Source organism: Protopterus annectens, chromosome 1.part1 (genome assembly GCF_019279795.1).
Source record: "Protopterus annectens isolate FY-2018-M chromosome 1.part1, PAN1.0, whole genome shotgun sequence".
NCBI classification, from domain to species: domain Eukaryota; kingdom Metazoa; phylum Chordata; order Ceratodontiformes; family Protopteridae; genus Protopterus; species Protopterus annectens.
This window is the reverse complement of record NC_056726.1, coordinates 794229180-794253215: the sequence shown is the minus strand read 5'-3', so window position 1 is coordinate 794253215 and position 24036 is coordinate 794229180. Positions and strand designations below refer to the sequence as shown.

The 24036-nt window shown below is 39.8% G+C and overlaps 1 protein-coding gene across 1 annotated transcript in view; it reads left to right on the top strand.

Moving 5' to 3' along the window:
* The window catches only part of LOC122807188 (tetraspanin-36-like), a 476995-nt gene extending 467144 nt beyond the window's left edge, over window positions 1–9851 (top strand). Inside the window, exon 7 of the mRNA XM_044078240.1 lies at window positions 6139–9851. Within this exon, the coding sequence (XP_043934175.1) occupies window positions 6139–6387 (249 nt within the window). The 3' untranslated portion in view covers window positions 6388–9851. The remainder of the gene's footprint in view (window positions 1–6138) is intronic.
* The last annotated feature ends 14185 nt before the right edge of the window (window positions 9852–24036 follow it).

The following is a 24036-nucleotide window of genomic DNA, read 5'->3' as shown; positions in this document are numbered from 1 at the left end:
ACAATCTCATGAGTGGATATTTCCTGGATCTAGTTCATTGGTGAGGTACTCCAGAAATGGACCTCTTTGCCTCCCCCCTGAATAGACATATTCCCCTCTTTTGTGCCAGGGTCCCTCACCTTCCCTCTTCTGCAATTAGCCAAGGGTCATCACTACACATTACCTCACTGGGTAGACATATTCACTCAGGACAAGGGCTCCCTGATTCACCCACATCTGTCAACTCTACAAATGACCTTGTGGGTGATCAACTTTTGATCCCTTTCAAGCACCTCTTTTCCAAGGACGTGCTTCGGGTTTTGCAGGAGGCCAGAAAACCCAATTCTAGAAAATCTTACATTTCCAAGTGGAGAAGATTTTCTGTGTGCCAAAAAAGAAGTGAGGATCCTTTCTTTGCAGACATTCCTTTAGTGCTTTCTTACCTGTGTGAGTTACTTAACAGTGGCCTTTCCTATTCCTCAGTCAAGGTCCACTGTTCAGCCTTGTCTGCTTTCTTGCCTTTTATCTCCCACCTTAGCTTCCAGGCTAGAAGTTAAGCTTTTTCTTAAAGGCATCCTGCACATGAAATCTCCCAGTAAACCAGTTTCTCCTCCTTGGGATTTTAACTGTTAGAGAAAACGAAAACCACTCCTGTGAAGGACTTAATTTCCCAGAATACCCAGTCCAACACACAAGTTCCAAACAACAATTTATTGATGAAAACGTATAGCAGCCAGTACATATAAAACAGTCCACAACACTGATGTAGTAGTTCAATAAAACCATAAAAAATCCACAGCTCTAGTATTCCATACAAAAGAAGATTAGGTGAGCGCTTTTGTCTGATCCATTCACAGACTATATCAAAACCATGGAAGTACATTGTGTGGTTGTTTAAATAGTTGTCATTTCCTGACATAATTAACTCATTAAAGCAACAGTGTAAAGAATTACAGTAAGAAAAATGTAGTTAAAAATGAAATTGAAATGGAATTTAAAAATATTTGTAACTCAATCAGTCCTTTAACAAATTTAAAAAATAAAAATACAAATATTATTCAGTTAACTACTACTTATAACTTAAGTGCTCTATGCTTCAACACAGGCACCAAGGATAAATGGTCCTTAATACCAGGGGGTTGGTTGGCGTTGGGTGTCAATTGCCATTACATTTCTGTCTCCCTGTTTCATTACACCAATCCCCTCCCTTCTCACTGAATCTTAATACTTCTAAAATCCCAAATTTGTATCCTTTAAAATGAATACATTTGTGTATATTTCATAGGTTCATAGATTAGTACTAAGCTAACTGCTCTTGTGAGCCATTTTAAGCTTAGCCAATTATCCCTTGTGAGACTCAAACCCTGCACTTTGTGTTTATAAGGCAAACACCTTAACCATTAGGCCACCCTCCCAACCCATAGGGCATTGTTGTTATTGTGAGTTTCCATTGCATATAAGTGTTCATAAGTCCTTTTTCTCAGGGATATTTCTGTTTTACCTACATAAAACATATTACACCCCCTGACAAACACTCACATAAACCAAGCCCTTAGTTTGACAATTCCCCCCTGCCAAGTATAATCTCTGTGGGGGATCCCCTATTGAAATCTCCGTACTATCTAAGATATGTGGACACTGGTTATATCTACAACATCTCGTGGTCCCCTTTTTTCAGCTGTAAATAAAAGGGGATGTTCCAACAGATGTTTCATGTTGTGACCTAACTTGTACGAGAATTGATCAGGTCATCGTTACCTTCCAAAATATCAGAGTGGTTTTCATTTTCTGGTTGTTTTTTACTCCTGCACGCTCGTTTTTTTTACTTGTGGTATCTGTTAGAGAAGCTTACTTAGGCCCTTTTGAGCCAGAGACCTCTGCCTCTCTAAAGTTTTGCACCTGTAAAACAGAAATCCTGGTAGCCTTAACCTCTGCTAGAAGGGTCTCAGAAATTCAGGCATTTATTCTAGCAGTGGCTAGGAAAATAATAACTAGAAATTGGATTTCAGATACACCTTCTTCGTTCAATGAATTAAAAATGTTATGAATATAGTGTGCCATATGGAAATAAACACAATTAGGACTAGAACAAATAGAAAAACATCTTATTTTATTGTATGGGATAATTTACAAAATTTGTTAAAAAAATTTTAATTTCAATAGCATGGTATTTTAGTTTAATTAATTGATCTGATTGTAGTGGATGTCTTTGTAAATACTTTAGTTGTTTTGTTGAATATTATAATAATACCTATTTTTAATTACTTGTATAAAATTGTTATGATATTTCTCTTATATATTAAAACAATAAACCTGTTTTGAAAAAAAAAAGAAATTCAGGCATTGATGGTTTTGTCCCCATTTCTGGTTTTCCACAAGGACAGAGTATCTTTGAGAATTAATCCTTCCTTCATGCCCAAAGTGATGAATGACTCGTCTCTAAATTAGACCACACAGATGTCTATTTTCTTTCCTTCTCCTCAATCCCCTAGTGAGAAGATTCTGCATTACTTAAATGTACATAGACAACTCAGATTTTACCTGGATGAAACCCAGTCTATTAGGAAGTCTGATCAACTCTGTGTCTTTTTATCCCAGGAAGCTAGGTTTGTCTGTTTCCAAACAAACTACCTCTACTTGGATTTCGAAGGCCATCGTTTATTGCTATGAGTTTCTTGGGAAATCCCGTTGAGGCATATTCCACCAGATCAGTTGCATCCACAGGGGCTTTCTTCAAAGGCCTAAATGCTCACTCCTTTTTGGAAGCTACCACCCAGTCATCTGTTCATACTTTTACAAAGCATTACAAGTTGGACACTATCCAGGGCAGGATTTGCCAGGGCAATTCTGCATGAATTTGTGGAAAATGCCTCAGTCTTCCTCTGCTCCACCCAGCCCCCCTCCTCCGGGTTCCCTTTCAGCTTTTGCACTCTCCCATTGGTAAATAATACTGTAACACTGAATAGAGGGGCATATAATAGTTTTGTAAAATCTTACCATAACATAGATGTCCTTCTCTTCTGTGTTGCAGTATTCTGTCCCACCCGCCTTCCCCCTATGCCTTATTCTTTCCTAGAATGACTTTGTCTTTGGCTCCCTTTGGATTTCCTTTCGTCATAGGGTTATCTTATTCTGACGATTGTACGTGTGGACATCATTTTTATGGCTGACATTTTCTGTGCCTTTGTGCAACATCCCACGTACAGGCAGTGGCATTTCGGGTCAATGGTGTGGAATACAACCCATTGGTAAAGAATACTGAAACATAGAAGAGAAAGATATTTATGGTTATGGTAAGTTTTACACAACTGTTCTTTTCTGCTGAAGTGTTTGCCATTTACACTTCCTTCGTAACCCCTGTGGTTCTACAGATATGAACATTTGTTTGAAATGTGAGGACTTAATTAGATTCTGTCAAAAGGCTTAGGCTCTGCCCATTGGAAGTTGCAGTGCAAACATCCTGAGCCCCACTGGAGTGAATGAGTTAACAAAAGTATTGATTTTAGTTTTTCTAGTGAGTGTCAAAAATAGTAGCTTTTTTACAGTTTAATATTAATTGCATTTCATTTAACCATCGGCATAGAGAATTAAAATTCTGTTGCAGGTTATATTGAAGCATGTGCCGTGCAAAATCAGAGCTGAGTGTTACAATATCATCTGCACAGTGTAGTTTTACATTTGGTAAGTCAAATGGTAGATTATTTAGTGAAGATTGAGAAAAGCAGTGGGCTTAATTTAGATCCTTGTAGCACCACTGCTGAGAATGTACTACTTTTTAAGGAGTCTCGCTTAATTACAAAGGTTCTGTTTTGCAGGTAAGCATAAAACCATTTTAGGGCGGCTGGACTTAAGAGTTAGCTAGTGCAGTTACTAGCAGTGAATGGCCAATAGAGTCAAAGGTCAGCATCAGTGCAGTGAAAAGGGCTTCTGTTAGTTGTCCTTTAGCCACTGGCTCAAATATATAATTTACTGAAAACAATGCAATTTATTTCTCAATTATTTTCACACAGAGTATTGCTTTTGGTCTGAAGTCTGGTGCTGAAACAGGGTGGTTAATTTTACAGACTGGGACAATTGAATCCTGTTTCCAGCTGTAAGCAATAAGGCCTGTTGTTAGAGGAACATTATAAATGTGTTGCTAGTTTTGAAGTAAGTATATTTTGCTGACATGTTAAGAAACTGAGTACTCAATGGTGAACCATTTTGTAGGTCAATATTGTGAAGTGATTTCAACACTTGTTTAGAAGTAATGGCTGTAAAGCAGAAGAGAGCAAGTTTTCATGTTATTATGTAGTACTTGTTTATGTTGTCTGACTGGATGTTTTGAGGAATTAGGGGCACGGAAGCTGTAGAGATTAATGTCTTTGTTGTTAAGATCAACTGTGCTTAAGTGGTTGTGACTTAATTGCTGCTTTGTAGGTTATATGTCATTGTTTTAATTGCCTTCCAGAATTGTTTATGGGAATCAATGAAGGTAAGCTACTCCTTGTTCAGGAGGCTTTGCTCGACTCTGCTTAACAAGTACACACAAATTCAAGGTCCTGTGATTTTTGATTTGGCTCTTCTTGGTGGGCTTGTCCTATGCATCTCTTTCACTGTTGTTGCATTGCATCTTCTAGAGATCCTCCTGTCTTCCCACACAATTGTGAAATTGTTCTTGAAAGGGATATTGCAAGTGAAATTCCACAGGGGACGGTAATGTTGTGTTTTACGAAATGACACACTGGCACTATTTAAACCAAGTTCCTTAGTATTTCTTTTTATTCATGGGGATGCTGTTTTTGGTGGTTAGTACATCAAGTAGGAAAATCCTTGAACTTCAGGACTCGAGTATATTTGTGTGTGTGTTTACATATACACACATATATATATATATATATATATATATATATATATATATATAAAGCCTTTAACAGTGTTCTATAGGAATAGAGTGCGCCTTAGGCCCAACCATTCACTTATGCATAAAGTTGTCTCTGAGCGAGAATTCAGCCAGCCTATTCAGCTGCCTGATTTCACTTGTAGATCACAGAATAAAGGGATGCATCTGTTGCATGTACTTGGGTACTGTTTTCAGGAACAGATAATGTTAGGCAGAAAGCTCTTTATGCCTTTCTTGCTAGGCAGAGAGAGAGTAGGCCATTTCCAAGCAAACCCTAAGTGACTTTCAGACTGTATTACCTTCTGATTTGAAATTAATGAGAAGTCTTGGGAGACCCAGTAAAGGGTTTCTCTGCCAGGACAACAGACAGCACAGTAGCCTTCTTCAGAATTGTCAGTCTGGGGCATTTATGATCTAGTTATTTGGACTGCTGTTAATACCTTTTCTAAGCATTACAAGCTTGGGCCTGGTGTCTGAGTGTAGCAGTGTTTAGCACTGCAGTTCTGCAGGGTATTATTTGATGCTGTCCTCACTCCCCTTGTGGGGAGGGTCTCCTGTTTTTACTGCTGTTATTACACATACTGCAGTAGGTACTCTTACTGAACATAGTAACGTTCTGTGAGCATCTCAACAAAGCATTTGATGATGGAGTGTAGGGATCTGTGCTCCAGTGTAGGCTGCACCCCTCCTGCCTCTGCTATGCAAATATTTTCCCCCTACACTTCATTTAGTTTATTGGACCAAGAATCCATGTCTGAGCTAATCTTCCAGTCAGGGATCATATGACCAGCATAGCATTAACCTGCTAGGCTTGGATCTTAGATGACATCACATACTGGGGCCAGAGGAAGTATTTGACCCCAGGCAGGGTACACTGACTGCTACTTTTGACCAAGAAAAGAAGTGAAAAATGATGCAAGTTGCTCCTTCTTTTAGTCATGAGTTAGATTGGACTTCCTGGGCATTGGGAAGAACCAAGCTGAGTGGTGATCCTCACAAAAGCTCTGGAAGTGAGAATAGAAGGACAAATATACAACTTTGGCCAATTCCCATAAATAATTATTCGTACTGCAGTAGTGAGCCCCATGTTCAAACATACCGTTATTGTGAGTTAATCACACAATACTGTATTTTGCTCATCCGTTATTGTAAGCTCCAGACTGGATTAATTTCTTATCTTGTATCTCAGTATTTGTATTTTTATATGTTGCTCTTTATTTGAGTCATTATCTTCCTTTTGTGTTCTTGCAAAATGAATGCTGTTTTTTCCTTTGCAGCTGTTTGGGATGCTGAGCGTGTGTGTCATCACCTGCAAGAGGAGAGACAATGATCAGTATGGCTATGAACCCCTGAAACTCTGGAACTGTGGCATGACAGGCATACATAAACACTACTTATTCACAGAATGTAACAGGGAAACAGTAAAGGGACACGTTCTTATCCAGGAAACATTTGATTCTCTATTGCAGGATCTTCCCTCTCTTAAAAAAGGAGAGATGACCGAAGTCTGGCTAACGTACTGCTGAAAATTCTACCTGCTTCAGAGGTTCTGTCCTCCTTCCAGCTGAAGAAATTGTCTTGCTGTTTTAGAACTACTTTATCCACAAGTTCAGATCTTTATGGTTTTAGTTTTAGAACTGTTTTCTCCCATGAAAAGATTGTAATTATTTTTTTTCCTCTAACCTATTCTAATTTGTTTTTATTCACTGACAAGTAAATATGTTGACTCTGCATTGTCAGGTCAGTATTTAAGAGTAGCTGTTCTTTGAAAGCTGATGCATTTTGGCTGTTCAAGGTTCTTTGCAGTTATGCAAGTGAGATTGTATTTCTAAAACACCTTGCAGAAATATTTCCAGATTGAATGAATTTGTTTAATGATGAGACTGACATGAATACTCCTAGAGGTAAAATAAGTTTTCGGCACATGCTCTTTAAAGATTAATAATTTGTTTTTTAATCCTAATGTACACATGAGATTTTTACATTGTGCAAAGCTGAACAAGTGTCTGTTTAAATGTATTCCATGTGCATTCTTAATGAAAATGTATGAATATTTGTGTAATTTTCTGACAGTGAGTGACAGGGTGTGGGGCACTTTATTACAGGATTTAACTGCAGAAACAGAGCAGTCTGACTACCATGGTCAGAAACATATACTTTAATAAAACAAAAGTTGATAAAAACAAATAGATGAGCATTTCTGAGTTGTTAAAAAAAACTCATTGGATCTAATAAAATGAGGCTTAGTTAACTGTTTAATGTATGTGTAACCAATCAAAATTCTCTTAATAATGCAAACCCCTTGGCTTGTGAACAAATCACAATGCAAGAATTCACCATAATCTTAAATGATTCCAAATATTGGTCAGAATACTGGTATTTATACATAAGAATTACAAGAGGCGAAAACGATTTGAGTTGTATAATAAAAGAAACAATCAGATATGTTCGATACTAACATTATCTAATAACTATGTAAAAACAACACTTGCTCCTTATAGATGCGTGTCATCTCTTGGTGTTGCATATAACGTATGTAAAAGGAAATCATTGGTTACTCCCCCAAACCAACTATAGAACATTCACAAATTGATAAAACCAATCAGGTATGTTGAAGTTTAACATGATCCAATCACTATATGAGATAACACGCATCACTAATAGGGGCATGTTAACCCTTAATACTACATATGTATGTAAATTAAACATTGGTTATCCACACTAAAATTAATGAAAGAACATCCAGAAATGGAATCACAGTTCAATAGTTCATTCTTATATTTTCAAAAACATCTGTGTTCCTTCACACAGATCTTAAAATACAGGAGGTCCCCTTTGTATATTAAATGAAATACATTTCCAGTACATGAATGAAAAACATTAATTATCCACCCTCGAGTAAACGGGGAAAAAATATATTCAAAAACAGAATCACAATCTAATGATTCGCTCTTATTTGCTCAATAAAACACCAAAGTTCCTTCACACAGATCTTAAAATATGGGAGGTATTCGTTATCTGTATAACAAACTGCAGAATAGATACACATGTTAGAGGCAATGATTAACCAAAGCTACATTCATAAATGAACAAGTGTCCCTTCCAGAGGAGCATGCATCATTAAAGGACATTCAAATGTATCCAAAACTATCCATGTCCAATCACTGAGAGGTGACACGCACTCCTGATGGAGACATGTTATTCCTTAATATCACATGTCATATGTGCGAATGAAAACTATTAGTTAGTTGTCTGTTCAAACTTTGCATTATCTCTAGTCAATGAGAAAATATAACTACTCCCCAAACAAAAATAGTAAGTTGAACGACAATCAAAGATGTCATTATCCAATCACTTTAATAGGCAACACACACCCCTTAAGGGGGTGTGTTATTCCTTGATGTTGCATGTCATATATATTAAAGAAGGCCATTGGTTGTCCATTCAGGTTTCATCGATTCACAAACAAGTGAGAAAGAGTAATAAAGCAAAACTACAGTACAATGGTTCACTCAAGGCTATTACACAGAACATCAATATTTCTGTGCACATATCTCATTTATATGTGTGCGTTGCCTATTACAGTGATTGGATAATGACCTTTGATTGTTGTTCAGTTTTCTATTCATGTTTGGAGAGTAGTTATATTATTTCATTGGCTAGAGATACAGTAAAGTGTAAACAGATAACCAGTAGTTTTCATTCACACATATGACGCATAATATTAAGGGATAACACACCTCTGACACATAATATTAAGGGATAACACACCTCCATCAGGAGTGCATGTCACCTCTCACAGTGATTGGACATTGATAGTTTTGGATACATTTGATTGGCCTTTAATGATGCATGGTACAAAAAGATTACAGAACTGTGTTCCTCTGGAAGGGAAAATTTGTTTGTTTATAAATGTAGCTTTGGTTAATCATTGCTTCTATCCTGCTTATCCATTCTGCAGTTTGCTGTACACATAACTGATACCTCCCGTATTCTAAGATCTGTGTTAAGGAACTTTGGTGTTTTATTGAGCAAATTACAGTAAATCATTAGAACATGATTCTGTTTTTGAATGTATTTTTTTCCAGTTTACTTGAGGGTGTATAATGTTTTTCATTATTGCATATGATATGTATTTCATTTTATACACAACGGGGATCACCTGTATTTTAAGATCTGTGTGAAGGAACTATGATGTTTTTGAATATATAAGAATGAACTGTGTAAGAATGAGCTATTGAATTGTGATTCCATTTTTGGATGTTCTTTCATTAATTTGAGTGTGGATAACCAATGTTTCACTTACGTACATGATATGTAGTATTAAGGGATAACCGTGCATGTTGTCTCATATAGTGATTGGATAGTGTTAAACTTCAACATACCTGATTGGTTTTATCGATTTGTGAATGTTCTCTAGTTGGTAACCAGTGATTTCCTTTTACATACATTATACGCAACACCAAGAGATGACACTCCTGTATAAGGAGCACGTGTTTCTACATAGTTATTGAATAATGCTAGCATCTAACATATCTGATTGCTTCTTTTATTATACAGCTCATGAATGATTCTTGTCCTTTGTAATTTGTATGTATAAACATTAGTGTTCCAACCAGTGATTTGAAGAATTTAAGGTTATGGTGAATACTTGCATTGTGATTTGTTCACAAGGCAAGGGATTTGCATTAAGTGAATTTAGATTGATTAGATGTACTTTAAATAGTTAACTAAGCCGTGTTTTATTAGATCTGTAAAGAGTTGTTTGATAACTCAAAAGCACCTATTTCTTTTTATTAACTTTTGTTTTATTAAAGTATATGTTCCTGACTGTAGTAGCCAGACTGTTTTGTTTTTTGCAGTTTTATCCATTTTGTTCAGTTCCGACTTTTGGGAGCTGCTGGTTTTGGCTTGTTTTTTATTGCAGGATTTGTACTTGTCTATAGCACTGCATTTGTAATTGGCTCCAATAAACACCAATTTGTAAACAGATTGTCCCAGTTATTTCTGGCTGTCCTAACAAAAACATGTATTTATCCTCCTACTAACCACTTAATCATTTCAGGACTGCAGGGTAACCAGAATTTAGGCTGGCACATAGTAAGTGCAAGCCAGTGAAACTGAACTGAGCAGTGCAAGCCAGTGAAACTGAACTGAGCACTAGCCCATTCTGTGGTTCACACATGCAATCCTTCTAGCAATTTGGAAAATTTCCAGTTCACCTGTAGTGTGTATGTGTATATATGATATATATATATATATATATATATATATATATATATATATATATATATATGTATATTATTTACAAAGTAGCACCACAGTTTCTTTATTATATTTTTGTTTTGCATTTGTTTAGCCTGGGTAGCAAGCCCCTTTTCTGCAGAGGTCAGGGGAGAAAAGGTTCTTAAAGTTACATAACCATTTATGAATATGCAGAAATACAGTAGCGTTCTAAGCAACTTGAAAAGACAAATACAAACATGATTATAAAGAATGACAAGATTTAGAGGAGAACAACTGGAATTTACAAGGCATTTTGGTTACTTTGTAAAAAATACAAAAGACACATTTAAATAAGTTTACAACTGTAAAATTATAATGGGGGGAAGAAGAATGACTACTCATAAGATAAAACCTTAGTCAGAGTACAATAAGATGAAGACAGTTCTGAGAGAGGGATGAGTGATTGCAGATGTAGCCTGGTGGGTCACATCTGCAGACCCATGTATTTTATCAGGTGATTTTTTTGAGTTCAGTTTTGAAGGTTGTTTGTCTGCTTAGTTGTCGCAGATGGAGAGGGGTGTGATTGTTGGGGACAGGGAGAACAAAGCACTCTGACACAACAGTGCTAACCACTGTACTGCTATGACATCTGAAACAGAAAAATGCTGTCGTCTGCACATGTTTGTTGCATTGTTTCAGTTTTCTTTTCTACCTTTGAATCTTCGTTTCCCCAAGTCTTTCTTTGGCAGTGTTTCAGCACTGTCTGCTAACATGGACCCTTTCAGTTCTTCTCATCTTCCACTCTTTTAACGTAGGCACTTTAGTCTCTTGAGAGTTTTGGTTGAATTAAGTTTCCCGGTGCTTTGTTTGCCAGAACTTATTTGAGCTCTGCCTTGCAAGGCTTTTGTATAGCTTGCAAATCTTACCTGTGGGTTCCATTTTTATACATTTTAGAAGTGCTTAAAATATTTACTAGATGTTTTGTGGGCTTTTGGCAGTTAAGGCATGTGGTAATTAAATGATGATGGTGCTTGAAGTAGATCATTTTTTTCCATTAAGCATTTGGTGTGTTAAAGAAAAAAAAAGCAGCAGTATAGTTTAAGGTTTTAATAATTAGTGTTGTTTTTAAGTGCCATATAAGCTCTCAGCACATGTGAAGTAGTGTTTATATACCGTTGTTTAAATTGTACAAACTGTTTGACCTTATTGTTATTGTATTGTTAACTGTGGTTCTTTGAGTTAGTGAAATAAAATCCACCATGTAAAGAAGCTGTTAGAATCTGAATCGGAATCACATTTATTGGCCAAGTTTGCACGCATGCAAGGAATTTGACTCCAGTTTCAGTGAGTCTGATGGTGTGAATTACATAAATGACATACATACAACTATTAAGAACAATTCAAGTGACATACATGCAGCTATTAAGAACAAGACAAAAAGTAAATTTACATATACATACAAGGGGCAAAGTGCAACTTAGTGTAAGAAATACTGAAATAAATTCTGAAAGAAACAAGTATTAACAATATATAAACAATACTGCAGAATCCTCGGAGGCTTGGAAAAAGAATACCCCAATCTAATAAGGTGAGTTAACCGTTTATGAACTTGATGGCCTGTGGAGAAAAAAACTGTTCTTATATCTGCTTGGTTTGGTGCGTATTAATCTGTAACGCCTGGCTGATGGTAATAGTTCAAAAAGATGGTGGCCTGTCTGTGAAGGGTCGGTGATGATTTTCCCTGCCCTTTTCAAGACTTTGGAATAGTACAGGTCCTGTAAGGAGGGCAAGCTAGCACCAATGATCTTTTCGGCAGACCTGACTATTTGATGTAACCTATTTTTGTAATGATCAGAGATCCAAACCACACTGTTATGGATGAGCTGAGAACAGACTCAATGACTGCTGTATAGATCTGAATCACCAGATATACTTCATGTTTCACTGTTGCAGTCATCGCCTGTGGTGTTATCCCTGCTGTGGTAGCCCTTGGCCGGCCCGAATACCAAAGTCAGTATTTTTCTGCATCGGCTGTTGTCACTTGCTGTCTGACGTCAGGTCATCAGTGCTATAAAGGAAGGCAGCCAACACCATTGCATCAGTCTTTCTTGCCATGGAGCCTGTAGCAGAAGCAGTTCACACGTGTTCTGGTCGGTCGCTACCAGAGTTTGAATTACAGCTGAAAATGTCTAAAGACTGCCCATACATGTCAAGCACAGCGCCTCCTTCGCCCTCTTCAAAAGGAACCTTGATGACTGGATGGCCCTGGGGATCATGTCAGTCGCCCTGCTAGACAGGGGTCCAGGGAAGTAAATATTGTGGGAAGAAATATCCAGGGAATTGTTATGGCTAGGCTTGTATAGGCCCTAGAGCAGATAGCCTAGTACCAACCTATAAAGCTAAGTACCAATTGGGGATCCTTTTTTTCTTGCACTAAACAATTGTCTCGCCTGTAGAAAGCAAATACTACACCGAGACTTCCATTCATACTGCGTCACTTGTTTAGGCCCAGACCACGACGTCCTCTGTTGCCGGTTCTGTGCCCTCTTTAAAGCGAGAACCATTCATCGTACAGCTCTTATTGTAGCCGAAATGGTGTCCATCAGCAAACAGTCCATAGACATTCTTAAAAAACCTAAGGATAAAGATAGAGATGGACCGCACAAGGCTAAGCCTTCCGACAACTCTACCACTGAGCAGGTCGTCAGTTTTCTGGAATTCAGTGAGGAGCCTTTGCAGCCTCCGATACCTTCACAGGCCTCTACTGAGACCCTTTCAAAGTCCGGTATGCCACAGAAATCTTCTTCGTCTTCTGAGCCTTTGGTCACCTCTGCCTCGGTTGGGTTCGGCACCGCAATGCAGGCACCGGCTTCCGAGGAGGTCTTTCGCACTACCAAATGTAGACAAAAAATGACTGTCTTCTCCTCTGACTACCGTTTCTTTCAGACCGATGGATACTCTTAGGCCTAGAGGCAAGGCCACTCCTAGGAAAACTACCTCTTGCCACCATTTTACTCTTGCTCCACCACCCAAGCTCAATTGCTTAAAATGACAGAGGATCTTATCACCCTTATCAGGGGTAGTCAGGCCACAACTTCTAAAAGGAAAATAAACCTTTCTCCTGAAATACTGACAGAACAGGATTCTGAGGAGTGTGATTATTTAGATTTTGAAGAGGAATAACTACCTCTGACTGCTTATGGAGGATTCAGATGCAGACAAATCCATTCATTCTGCCTCCCCACCAGAAGATCCTTCATTTTGGGAAGCCCTTGACACCCTCGGGGAACATTTCCACTGGGAATCCCCAGGACTTCCCTCAGTCTAGGAAATGACTTAAGAGAGTTTGTAGAGCTGCCCCAGCACAAGACCCTTGGTCATCCCTCCTATCTTAGAGGTGATTGATGTCTTCCATGAGTCTAGCTTAACTCCTGACGCCCTCCCACCTGCTCCCAGAAAATTTGACAGGTATTATAGTGTACCGGATTCTCACAAATACCTGTATAGAAATGCTGTTGCAGACCTGGAGGTCATTACACAGGGACCTAAAGGAGCTAAGGCTATTTTTGCAAAGAACCCTATTCCTTCTGACAAGGACTCCAGAGTTCTGGAAAGATGGGGTAAAAAGTATACGCCGGTTGTCAGTTCCACATGTTAAAATATCAACAACACACTTTGGAATTATTAAAACAAATGATTTTAACTTTCTTGACTGTGCCAATCCGAAAGAGTTAGCAGATTTACTGCAGTCTACTTGTCAAGTGGTAAACACTCATCACTGTGGATATGATGCCCTAGAAGCCTCAAGCAGGGCAGCAGTGTCAGGATCTATCATTAGGAGACATGCATGGTAGAATGAACAAACCTCTCCCTGATCGTGTCAGATCTAAATTACTTGATGCACCTTTGGATAAGGACTGCTTATTTGGAGTAAAAGCAGAAGAGGTACTTGAAAAGATAGAAGACCAAGCAAACTCTACGCAGACAGTAAAATATTTCCTTCAGGTACCAACCTCCTAGGTTTAGCAGGAATTTTCCCTCAAAACACTCGTCCTTTCCTGCACCTAGCAGACAGGGGCAAGGTAAGTCCCGCAGGGACAGACTACCCAGACTCCTATCCCAGGGACAGTAGAGAACCAAACGGTGGAGCACTTCCACTCCAAAAGCAGGGAGTTCTAAGCCATCCCTTAGAGTAAAAATCCTCAATGACTCCCTTACTCCCCCTCTGCCCTCTTTTCACTTACCAAATACCAGGAGGAAGGCCCTCCCTCTGCTTGAAAAATTGGCTTTCTGCAACTAAGGATCATTTGGTTTTAAAGATCTTTTTTCAGGGATACAAATTCTCCTCCTACTAGCTCCCAATTCCAAGAAGGTACCCTTACCTCAAAATCACTGGGCAGAGGCATTGAAATGAGTCCAAGCTCTCTTATCCCTAGGGGCAGTAGAACCGGTCCCCTCAGATCAAACAGGCAAAGGCTTTTATTCCAAACTATTCCTTGTTCCCAGGATAGAGGGCATTTGGCGCCGCACCCTGGATCTACCCGTTTGGAACCCCTTCCTGGTGGTCACCAAATTCAGAATGCTAACTTTGCAGCAGTTGCTGCCTGTGCTGATAAAAAATGCATAGCTACCCTACATCTAGAAGATGCCTTAGCCTCGACCATAGCCTTCAGCAGACAGAAAAATATACAAACTTACCCTTATCTGGACAACTGCCTCATCCAGGCAGATGGCAAAGAATAGCTCCTCATGTACCTTATCTTTGTCAAAACCTCCTAACCCCCTCAGGGTACACCATCAACTAGAAAATATTAAGGCAAACACCCTCCAGGAAGATTATTTTCTTGGGAGCACTGCTGGACACAGCATCCAAAATGGCCTCCATAGCCACAGAAAAGCAGCGCATCCTGCAGCTCTATTTCATCCAGCTGGCTTCCAGAAGTCACCTCACTGCGAGGAAGTTCCTGCAATACTTGCAGTACATGTCATCTTACATCCTTCTAATTCCTCTGGCCAGGCCTCACATGAGGAAACTTCAGTGGTACCTAAAGAACCTTTGGAGTCAGCACCCTCAAACTCCATAGACCCCTCTACCTCTGATCCCCTGTATAAGGGCCATGATGGGCAGGGGCCCATGCCCAGAACAAGGGTCTTTCCTTCAACCTCCGCCCAACCAGGCAGACCATTACCACCAATGCCTCAGACTTAGCTTGGGGCACTCACCTAAAAGGCAGGTGCACCCAAGACCTTTGGGATGCCCAGCACCTTCCCTTTCACATCTACCAAAAGGAAATGATAACAGTACAAAAGGCTCTGACATCCTTCAAGCCCTATCTCAAGCCAGGGGTTCTCCGTATCAAGACAGATAAGACCACAGTAATGTGGTACATGAGCTAACAGGGAGGGACCCAATCTTACCCTCTGTGCTGACTAGCCATGAACCTCTGGCTGGCAGCCTCTTCCATGGAACTACACCTGATAGCCTAATACCTACCAGGGATCAACAACACCACTTAAGCAGAAACTTACTGGACCCCCACGAATGGTAGCTCCACAGAAAAAGCTTTTTGCAAATCACTCAGGCGTGAGAGACTCCGGAGGTGGATCTCTTTGCTTCCCATCCCAACCATCAGCTGAAACATTCTGTACCAGGGAGCATCACCACCTAGCGTGGAAAGTGGATGCCTTGACCTTCCCCTGGAACATGCTGTTTGTGTATGCATTCCCTTCTTTGCCTCTTATTCCTAAGGTACTGATTAAATTAAGGGAGGAGAGGCCAAAGACCATCTTCATTGCTCCAGATTAGCCCAGGCAACATTGGTACCCCTTACTACACAGCCTGACCTTACAGCCTCACAACCAGCTTCCCCTGATCTCAGACCTCTTAACTCAAGGGGGGGGGGGAGGTAGTGCTGCACCCAGACTTGCAAACTCTCAAACTATTAACATGGCTAATACTCTAAAGGCAAACAAGGGGCCCCCTGTTAAGCAAACAGGTCCTAGACATTGTCACAGAGGCTGGAAGGCCCAGCACCTGAAAATCTTATGCAAGAAAATGGAAAAGTTCTGCTCCTGGAGCCAGTCCAGAGGGGGCAATACCTCACAACCTTCCATCCCTCTTATCCTGGACTACCTAGCGGAACTACTTAATAGTGGCCTCTCCTTCTCCTCTATTAAAATCCATGTCTCAGCCATTTCATCTCATTTTGATACAGAACAGCCTGTGTTCTCCCAGCCTGTGTTCTCCCACCCTTTGATTAAACAATTCCTCAGAGGGGCTTCTAATATCAGACCTCCCAGAAGGCCACCCACTCCAGCCTGGGACCTGAATTATGCTTTGGGAAAAACTACCTTTACCACCCTTCAAACCTGCTGCTTCAGCAGAATGAAGATACTTCTCCTGGAAGACTGCTTTTCTCCTAGCTACCACCTCAGCCAGAAGGGTTTCACAGCTTCAGGCACTGATGGACATTGAACCCTTCATCATTTTCTATGCAGACAGGGTCTCCCTGAAGACCATTTACCCCTTTTATGCCCAAGGTGGTTTCTAATGCAACTCTCAACCAGAGCAAACATCTACCCACCTTCTTTCTTAACCCTCAAAACAAGGGGGGGGGAGAATTCTGTACTCACTAGACATGCACAGACAGCTCGAATACTATCTGGACAGTACTAAACCCTTCAGGAAAACAGACCAACTACTTCTCAGTTTTTCCCCAGGGGCAAAGGGGAAGGCTATTTCCAAACAAACCATTTCCAAATGGATATCACACTGTATCCATTTCTGCTACAGTTTGCATGGGAACCCCCCCCCCCAAGTCTATTCAAACCCATTCCACTAGGGTAAACTCCACTTCCACAGCATTCCTAAGAGGAGTTCCTACCAGGGACATCCTGGAAGCTGCTACCTGGACTTCTGTCCATACCGTTACCAAGCATCACCATCTACCTCTATTTTCTAAGACTAGGGCAGGGTTTGCCTTTACAGTTCTGCAGGGCATGCTGAACCATTCCTTGGTCTATTACTAATCCTACCACCCCTCTCCTCAGCTTTGGGAATCCTCCCACAGGTGAAGACTGCAACAGTGAAACACTAAGAACATAGTACAGTTGTGTACACTTACCAGAAATGTAGATGTTTGTGTGTATTCACTGTTGCAGTCCTGGTTTTCCACCCTCCTTCCCCCTTATATCTTCTTTCTTTAGGGAGACATAAGTTTCTAACTGTGGCTTTTAACCACCAGGACAATTTTACCATATTTACTTGGGCCTCTGACTGGTTAGGGCAAGAAAAGCCGATTGTAATGGCGTTGACTGCATTCTTTTATAGCACCGATGACCTGACGTCAGACAGCAAGCAACAGCAGCCAACGCAGAAAAACATTGACTCTGGTATTCGGCCCGGCCGAGGCCTACCACAGCAGGGATAACCCCACAGGTGATGACTTTAACAGTGAATAGACTCGAACATCTACATTTATGTTAAGTGTACAAACTGTACTTTACTGTGGGAAGTTGAACTTCCTCAGCTGTCACAGAAAGTACATTTGCTGTTGTACCTTTTTGATGATGGACCCTACATTGGTCTCCCACTAAGTCTCGGGAGATTATAGATCCCAAAAGGATTCCACAACTGACAGCAGTATTAAATATAAAGAGGGTGGATAATATTGTAGTATCACTCCCAAGTCCACTGTCATCTCCACAGTTTTAAGTGCGTTCAGTTCCAGATTATTGTGACTACACCAAAAGGCCAGCTGCTCAGCCTCCCATTTGTATGCAGACTCATCACCATTCTTGATGAGCCCAATAATGGTTGTATCATCTGCATATTTAATAAGTTTGACAGAGGGAACCTTAGAGGTGCAGTCATTAGTGTAGAGGGAGAATAGCAGTAGGGAGAGCACATATCCTTGGGGAGTACCTGTACTGATCGTGCGATAGCTAGATGTAAATTCCCCCAGTTGCACCTGCTGTTTACTATTGGTTAGAAAATTGGTGACTATTGACAGGTGGAAGCAGGAACAGAAAGCTAGGAGAGTTTCAAGTGAAGAAGTTCTGGAATTATTGTATTAAATGCAGAGCTGAAGTCCACAAACAGAATCCTTGCATATATCCCTGGGTTGTCAAGATGTTGCAAGATGTAGTGCAGGCCCATATCAACTGCATCATCCACCGACTGGTTCTCTGGATAAGCAAATGGAAGGGGGTCCAATGAGAGAGCTATAATATCCTTCAAGTGAGCTAACAGCAGCCTCAGAAAGTCATCATGACCACTGATGTCAAAGCAACAGGCCTATAGTCATTCAGACCTGTTATATTGAATTTTTTAGGCACTGGAATGATTGTGGCTTGTTTGAAACATAAGGGAACTTCACCCAGCTATAATGATTTATTAAAAATCTGAGTAAAAACAAGAGCCGGTTAATCAGCACGTTTTTAAACAGAAGGGTGAAACCCCATCTGAACCAGCTGTTTTCTTAATTTCCTGTCTTTTAAAAAAATTATACACATCCTCCTCAGAGATAATTAATGCAGGCTGAATGTGTGGAAGAGTGAATGGCGCAGTGGTAGCGTTATCATTTCCCAGCAAGAGATTCTCTGGTTCGAGTCTCAGCTGGGGTTCCTTCTGTGCGAAGTCTGCATGTCCTCCCAGCGTTCGTGTAGTTTTCCTCCGGGTGCTCCGGTTTTCTCCCACAGTTCAAAGACATGCATCTGGAGCATTTTTCTCTGGGCCTCCACTGAAAGTTTGCTTTGTTCCAAGTCGGACTTTCTCATTTAAAAGTGTGACCACTGACAGAACTGGTAGTGTCATTTGCTTGTAGCCTCAGGCTTATCAAACCTGCAGTAAAAAGCATTCAAGTCATCGGCCAGCTGGTAATTAGCTGCAGTGTAGGGGGATGATTTTCTGTAGTTTGTAATGTTTTATAGACCTTTCCACACTGATGCAGGATCATTGGCTAAAAACTGTTTTTTCATCTTTTCAGAATAGTTCTTTTTAGCCACTTTGATTTATTTTGTCAGTGTGTTCCTTGCCTGTCTGAAAAGTTTTCTATCCCCACTTCTATAGGCATCTTCCTTGGCTTGATGAAGCTGCTTTAGTTTAGCATTAAACCAGGGTTTGCTACTGTTAAATTTTAACCAGGTCTTAGTGTGGAGACATATCTTCACAGAAGCTGACATAAGATGCTACTGTGTCCGCCAGTTCATGCAAGTTAGCAGCAGAATCTTCAAAGACACTCCAATCTGTACAATCAAAGCAGGCTTGCAACTTCAACTTTGCCTTAATAGTCCACCTTCTCACTGTACTGATCTCCGGTTTAACAGATTTTAACTAGCTCTTATACATAGGAAGCAAATGAATCAGACAGTGGTCAGAAAAGCCCAAAGCTGCATGGGGGAACAGCATGATAAGCATGTTTTAACACTGTGCAACAATGATCCACTATGTTCCTGTCTCTGGTAGGACACTTTATATGCTGTGTAAATTTAGGAAGTTCATGGCAGAGATTTGCCTTATTAAAATCCCCCAGAATAATCAGAAGGGAGTTTGGATAATTCTGCTCCAACCACATTATCAGATAAGACGTTTTTTGTAGTGCTGCCCTTACACAGGCTTGAGGTGGAATGTAAACACTAACCAGAATAAATGGAGAACTCCCAAGGTGAATAAAAAGGTCTACAATTAACACAAAACATTTCTACGTCAGGGCAGCACCTTTTACTTAACACTGTGACATCATTACACCAACCATCATTGATATAAAAGCAGATTCCACCTCCTTTACTCTTCCCTGATGTGTCCAATACACCGTGTCTGCTCTGTAAAGTTGAAGCCAGGGAGATGTTGTGCAGTGTCTGGAATAGATTCATTTAGTCAGGTTTCTTTGAAACAGTACAGAAGAAAGTAAAAAAATTTTTTGAGTCTCATTATCAACTTAAAATCTTCCTAAACTTACAATGGCTATGTCCATGCTCAAATTCTGACTGACACTTGCACCTCCTGGATTATCTCTCTTTAGTCTATAATTTCTGAATTCCTCCTCCTTTGGTATTTCTTTCCTCTTACTCTACCAAAAGTATTTTTTCTTTAGCATAAGTATTATCTACCTACCCTTGTCTGTCATGGCCTGTGACTGTACTTAAGGTAAACAAAAAAAAAATGTATACATGAGGTTTTGACCATTTTCATTTTGAGTATTACTAGTTTGGAATTCTCATTAATGTGTTTATTTTTATTCAAAATGTTCTTGTATTTGGAGCTTATCTCCCTGGGCCTCAGCTGAAAATGGACATATATCCAGTCGGACTTTCCCGGTCAACAAATGTAAAATAAATAAAAATAAATTGAGAAGTAACAGTTCATCCATCTTATTGCATAGGGAGTGGAGGTTTACCAGATGTAAACTTGGGAGTACCGTTCAAAAACCTCTCTGTCTCAGCCTGACCAGTGCGCACCAGCTCGCTTCCCTCTTTTGCAATGCCAGTGTCTACCTCTCCTGCTGACAGCTGCTGCTTCTCCAGCTAGAATCTCCAGAAAATTTCTTAATTGTGAAAAAATGCGGTGTTAAATTGCTTGAAATGAGCTGCTGAATAATTAACAGTTCTTCATGAGTATACTTAATTACAGTCTAACACAAAACAGGGACAAATAAACAAAGAGAAAGGCTGAACCGAATCTGCCATTCTCAGTGCCATCTTGTAATTGGACAGAGTGGTTATGTATACACGGACAGTTATCTGTAGTTCAGAACATATGTATTTATTGTTGGGGGCATATGCCATTGTTTTAAAAGAATTATAGGTTAGTGTGTTAGTTGTTGCATTCAGCCATTGTATAGGTTAGAATGTTTGACCATTAAATTGACTGCTCTAAGTTGAACTGAGCTGTTTGGGGAACTGTGTATGTTGATCTTTTACTATGAGCTAGTAGTAGTAGTATTTTAGCTTTCAGTAATGCAGCATTTGCGTTAGCACTAAGGATAATATATAGTTCTACTCTTAAGTAGTATGTATGTATGTGTTGGACTGTAGGTTTTGGATTTTAGGATATATAGATCTGTACTGTTCTGTAGTGCATATGGTTATGAGTGAAAGGCAATTCAAGTAGGTAATTAAAAAGGTATATCTAAAACATTGGTAATCTGATTTCATTAAGCTATAAGTGTTCTAATGATGGAAAGTCTGTTTACTTAAGGGCAGGAATGACAGTGCTGCAAATGGGTGTTGGGGAAGGTTTGTGATGTGTGGGAGATGGGATGCTCCATATTTAGTTTGGGGAGTGGGGGTTAGAGCCAGCGGTCATGGATGGAATGAGGAGCTCTGACATGGGGCTCATTTTTTTTTTAAATGTGCTTTCTTTTGGTATGAATAATTCTTATTGATCTGATTAAGTCTTGGTAGCTGCAGAAATTATCTCTAGGGTATATAAAAAGTAAAAAAAGAAGTATAGGTCTAACCCATGACTGAATGACCTGATGTGGGTAGGACAGTGGACCAACTTACCTACACAGGGTCTGCATAGCAAAATTGATAAACTGACCTCACTGTGGTGGCCCAAATCCTTAGTGATACTGCTGAGATCACAACAGAAAATACCTTGTACTAGCAAGCTGTTGAGGATTTAAATGCCAGAACTACATTCTTGGAATCTGCTTTAAAGCTGTAGACCACCAGCATGCAGGACTGTACAGCACAGGTAAGAGGGCAGGGAATTGCCAAGAACTGCTATTCCAGAGGAAATTAGAAGATATAGAAAACCACCAAAACTGATTAAAGTCAAGTTAGTGAGGATTAAAGGAAATGCTAATAAATTTAGGTTAGTGGTGTCAAAGGAAAATGCTAACAGTGGAAATAAGTGCACATACTTGGAAAACATTTGTTAATAGTTTTGAACTTGAATCTGTCGTGCACAGATACATTAGGCAATCTGAAGAGATTCCACCTCGGGCAAATAATTTTTCAAGTATCTTAATTATAGAGGTAAACAGTACATCTTACAAATGGAAATAAAGAAAAAGTTACCATTTCAAATGTGCAGCTGCCAACTGTGAATTTTGTAGAACCCTGCTTTAGGAACTTTGATGCACTTTCCTGCATTTCAATCAGATCAGTCTGTTTCATGAATAATAGCCACACCATGTTTAAAATAACAGAGACAGAAGAGATGGGTACATCAACAGGTAAGAGGAATGAGATGACTGAAGAGAATGCACTAACCCCAGCTAAATCATCCATGAGTTCATCTAATATGATTTACAAATGTTTATGTAGGTACTAAGCAGTAAAAAAAAATAGTGGCTTTAACAAGGGTAAAAAGCAGAGAGTGAAGCGAGTTTTAAAAATAAGTTGGCTGAATCCTAGAGTGTGAGTGTACTTTACATTGCATTAAATTGTAGTGCTGTGCAAACATGACTTTACAATATTCTTTTGGTAGCTTAAAAGTTTTCCAGGCTTGGGGTTGCTTAGTAATGCAGCCTTGTACATAGCTGTGTTCTTTAAGTTCATATTACTGTAGTTCAGATTGTGTAGACCATTTAAACTTGTTACTGAAATGCTGATGTAGATTATTGATCTGATAAAGTCTTGATAGCTTCAGAAGCTGTGTCCTGGATATACAAAAAATGGAGAAATAAGAGGAAGTCCAGCCATGGGTGGATGATGTTCTTTAAATGTAAGGGGATTAGAGTCTGCTTGTAAAATAGTGTTAAAAGAGTAATTATGTAAGCTTAAAAACATTTTTTTGTGTGTTTTGTTGAGATATGGTACATCTGTAGCAATGTAAAGTGATAAAATGTATATTCCCTTGCATAGTAGTTTCTGGGACAGCTTATTAGTGTTTTCTCTCTGTAGGCATTTGAAGGCAGGGGAAAACATTTTAATTAGAAATTCACATGACTTACAACTAACAGGCAATCAAACTGATTAACTGGGGGGCAAATAGGTTTCAGCATAGTCTAACAATGCTAAAGGTCCCTTCCAAACTAGGCATATGTGTGGCCCTAAGAAGGACTCTTCAATGTTTGCTGACTTTTTGGAGCTTTGCTGGAGGGGAAGGAAGAGACAGGATGTGTAGTTTGGAGACTTCAATGTTTTATCTCCCAGAGATTGCTAAATCAAGCTGCATCAGACTTAACTGTGGTCAGCATGGAAAGTATTCAAGTGTAGGGAGTGTACATTTGTGGCACTAAGAAGTCTTAGAGCATGTGAAATAGATTGTCTAGCTTGATAGGTTCATAGAAGGTTACTAGGCTGATTGCCCTAGAGCATTTACAAGCTTAGCCATGCTAATCCCAAGTATCCCTATTTGTTCTTTGGGTGGTTTGCAGAATGAATTTATGAACAATGTGGGTCTGTGATCAACACTGGCTACCCCTGTCCATGAGGGATACTGGTGCCACCCCAGCGGTGAAGTTTCAGTCTCCCATCCAATTATCTAGGTTGTGTTTAATAAGGTCAGTAAGGAGCTCTGTTTTATGTAAATAGGGAGTCTATTCCAGAGATGTCAGCCTCTGGGAGACATAGCTGTCTCTCCAGCATTATCTGTTAATGTCACAAGCTATGTTGAGATCTCTAGATTGAGTGACTCTATTTGATGTGCGGATGTGCAGCATTTCCATTAGGGCTGTAGGTCAGACACAAGTGACCTCTCAGCAGCCTATAAGATGCAGAGTAAAGTGACAGGGCTTTTAGCCTGTCCATATAGGTCATTGTTTGGAGTCCCTGTATTTTCTTATTGGGGAAACCTCTGAGGTCTCTCCAGCTGCTGTGTGTGTCTGGTACATGCAAAAGGGTGCATTATACTCTATTAGTGGTCTGATGAGAGTTGAGTACAGTGGAGTTATAACATCCCTTGACCTAGATGCTATCCCCATTGCTTATGAGGTGTGCTACGTCGAAGGCTTTCCTTACCACTGTGGATATTTGGTGGTCAAAGTTCAGATTGCTAT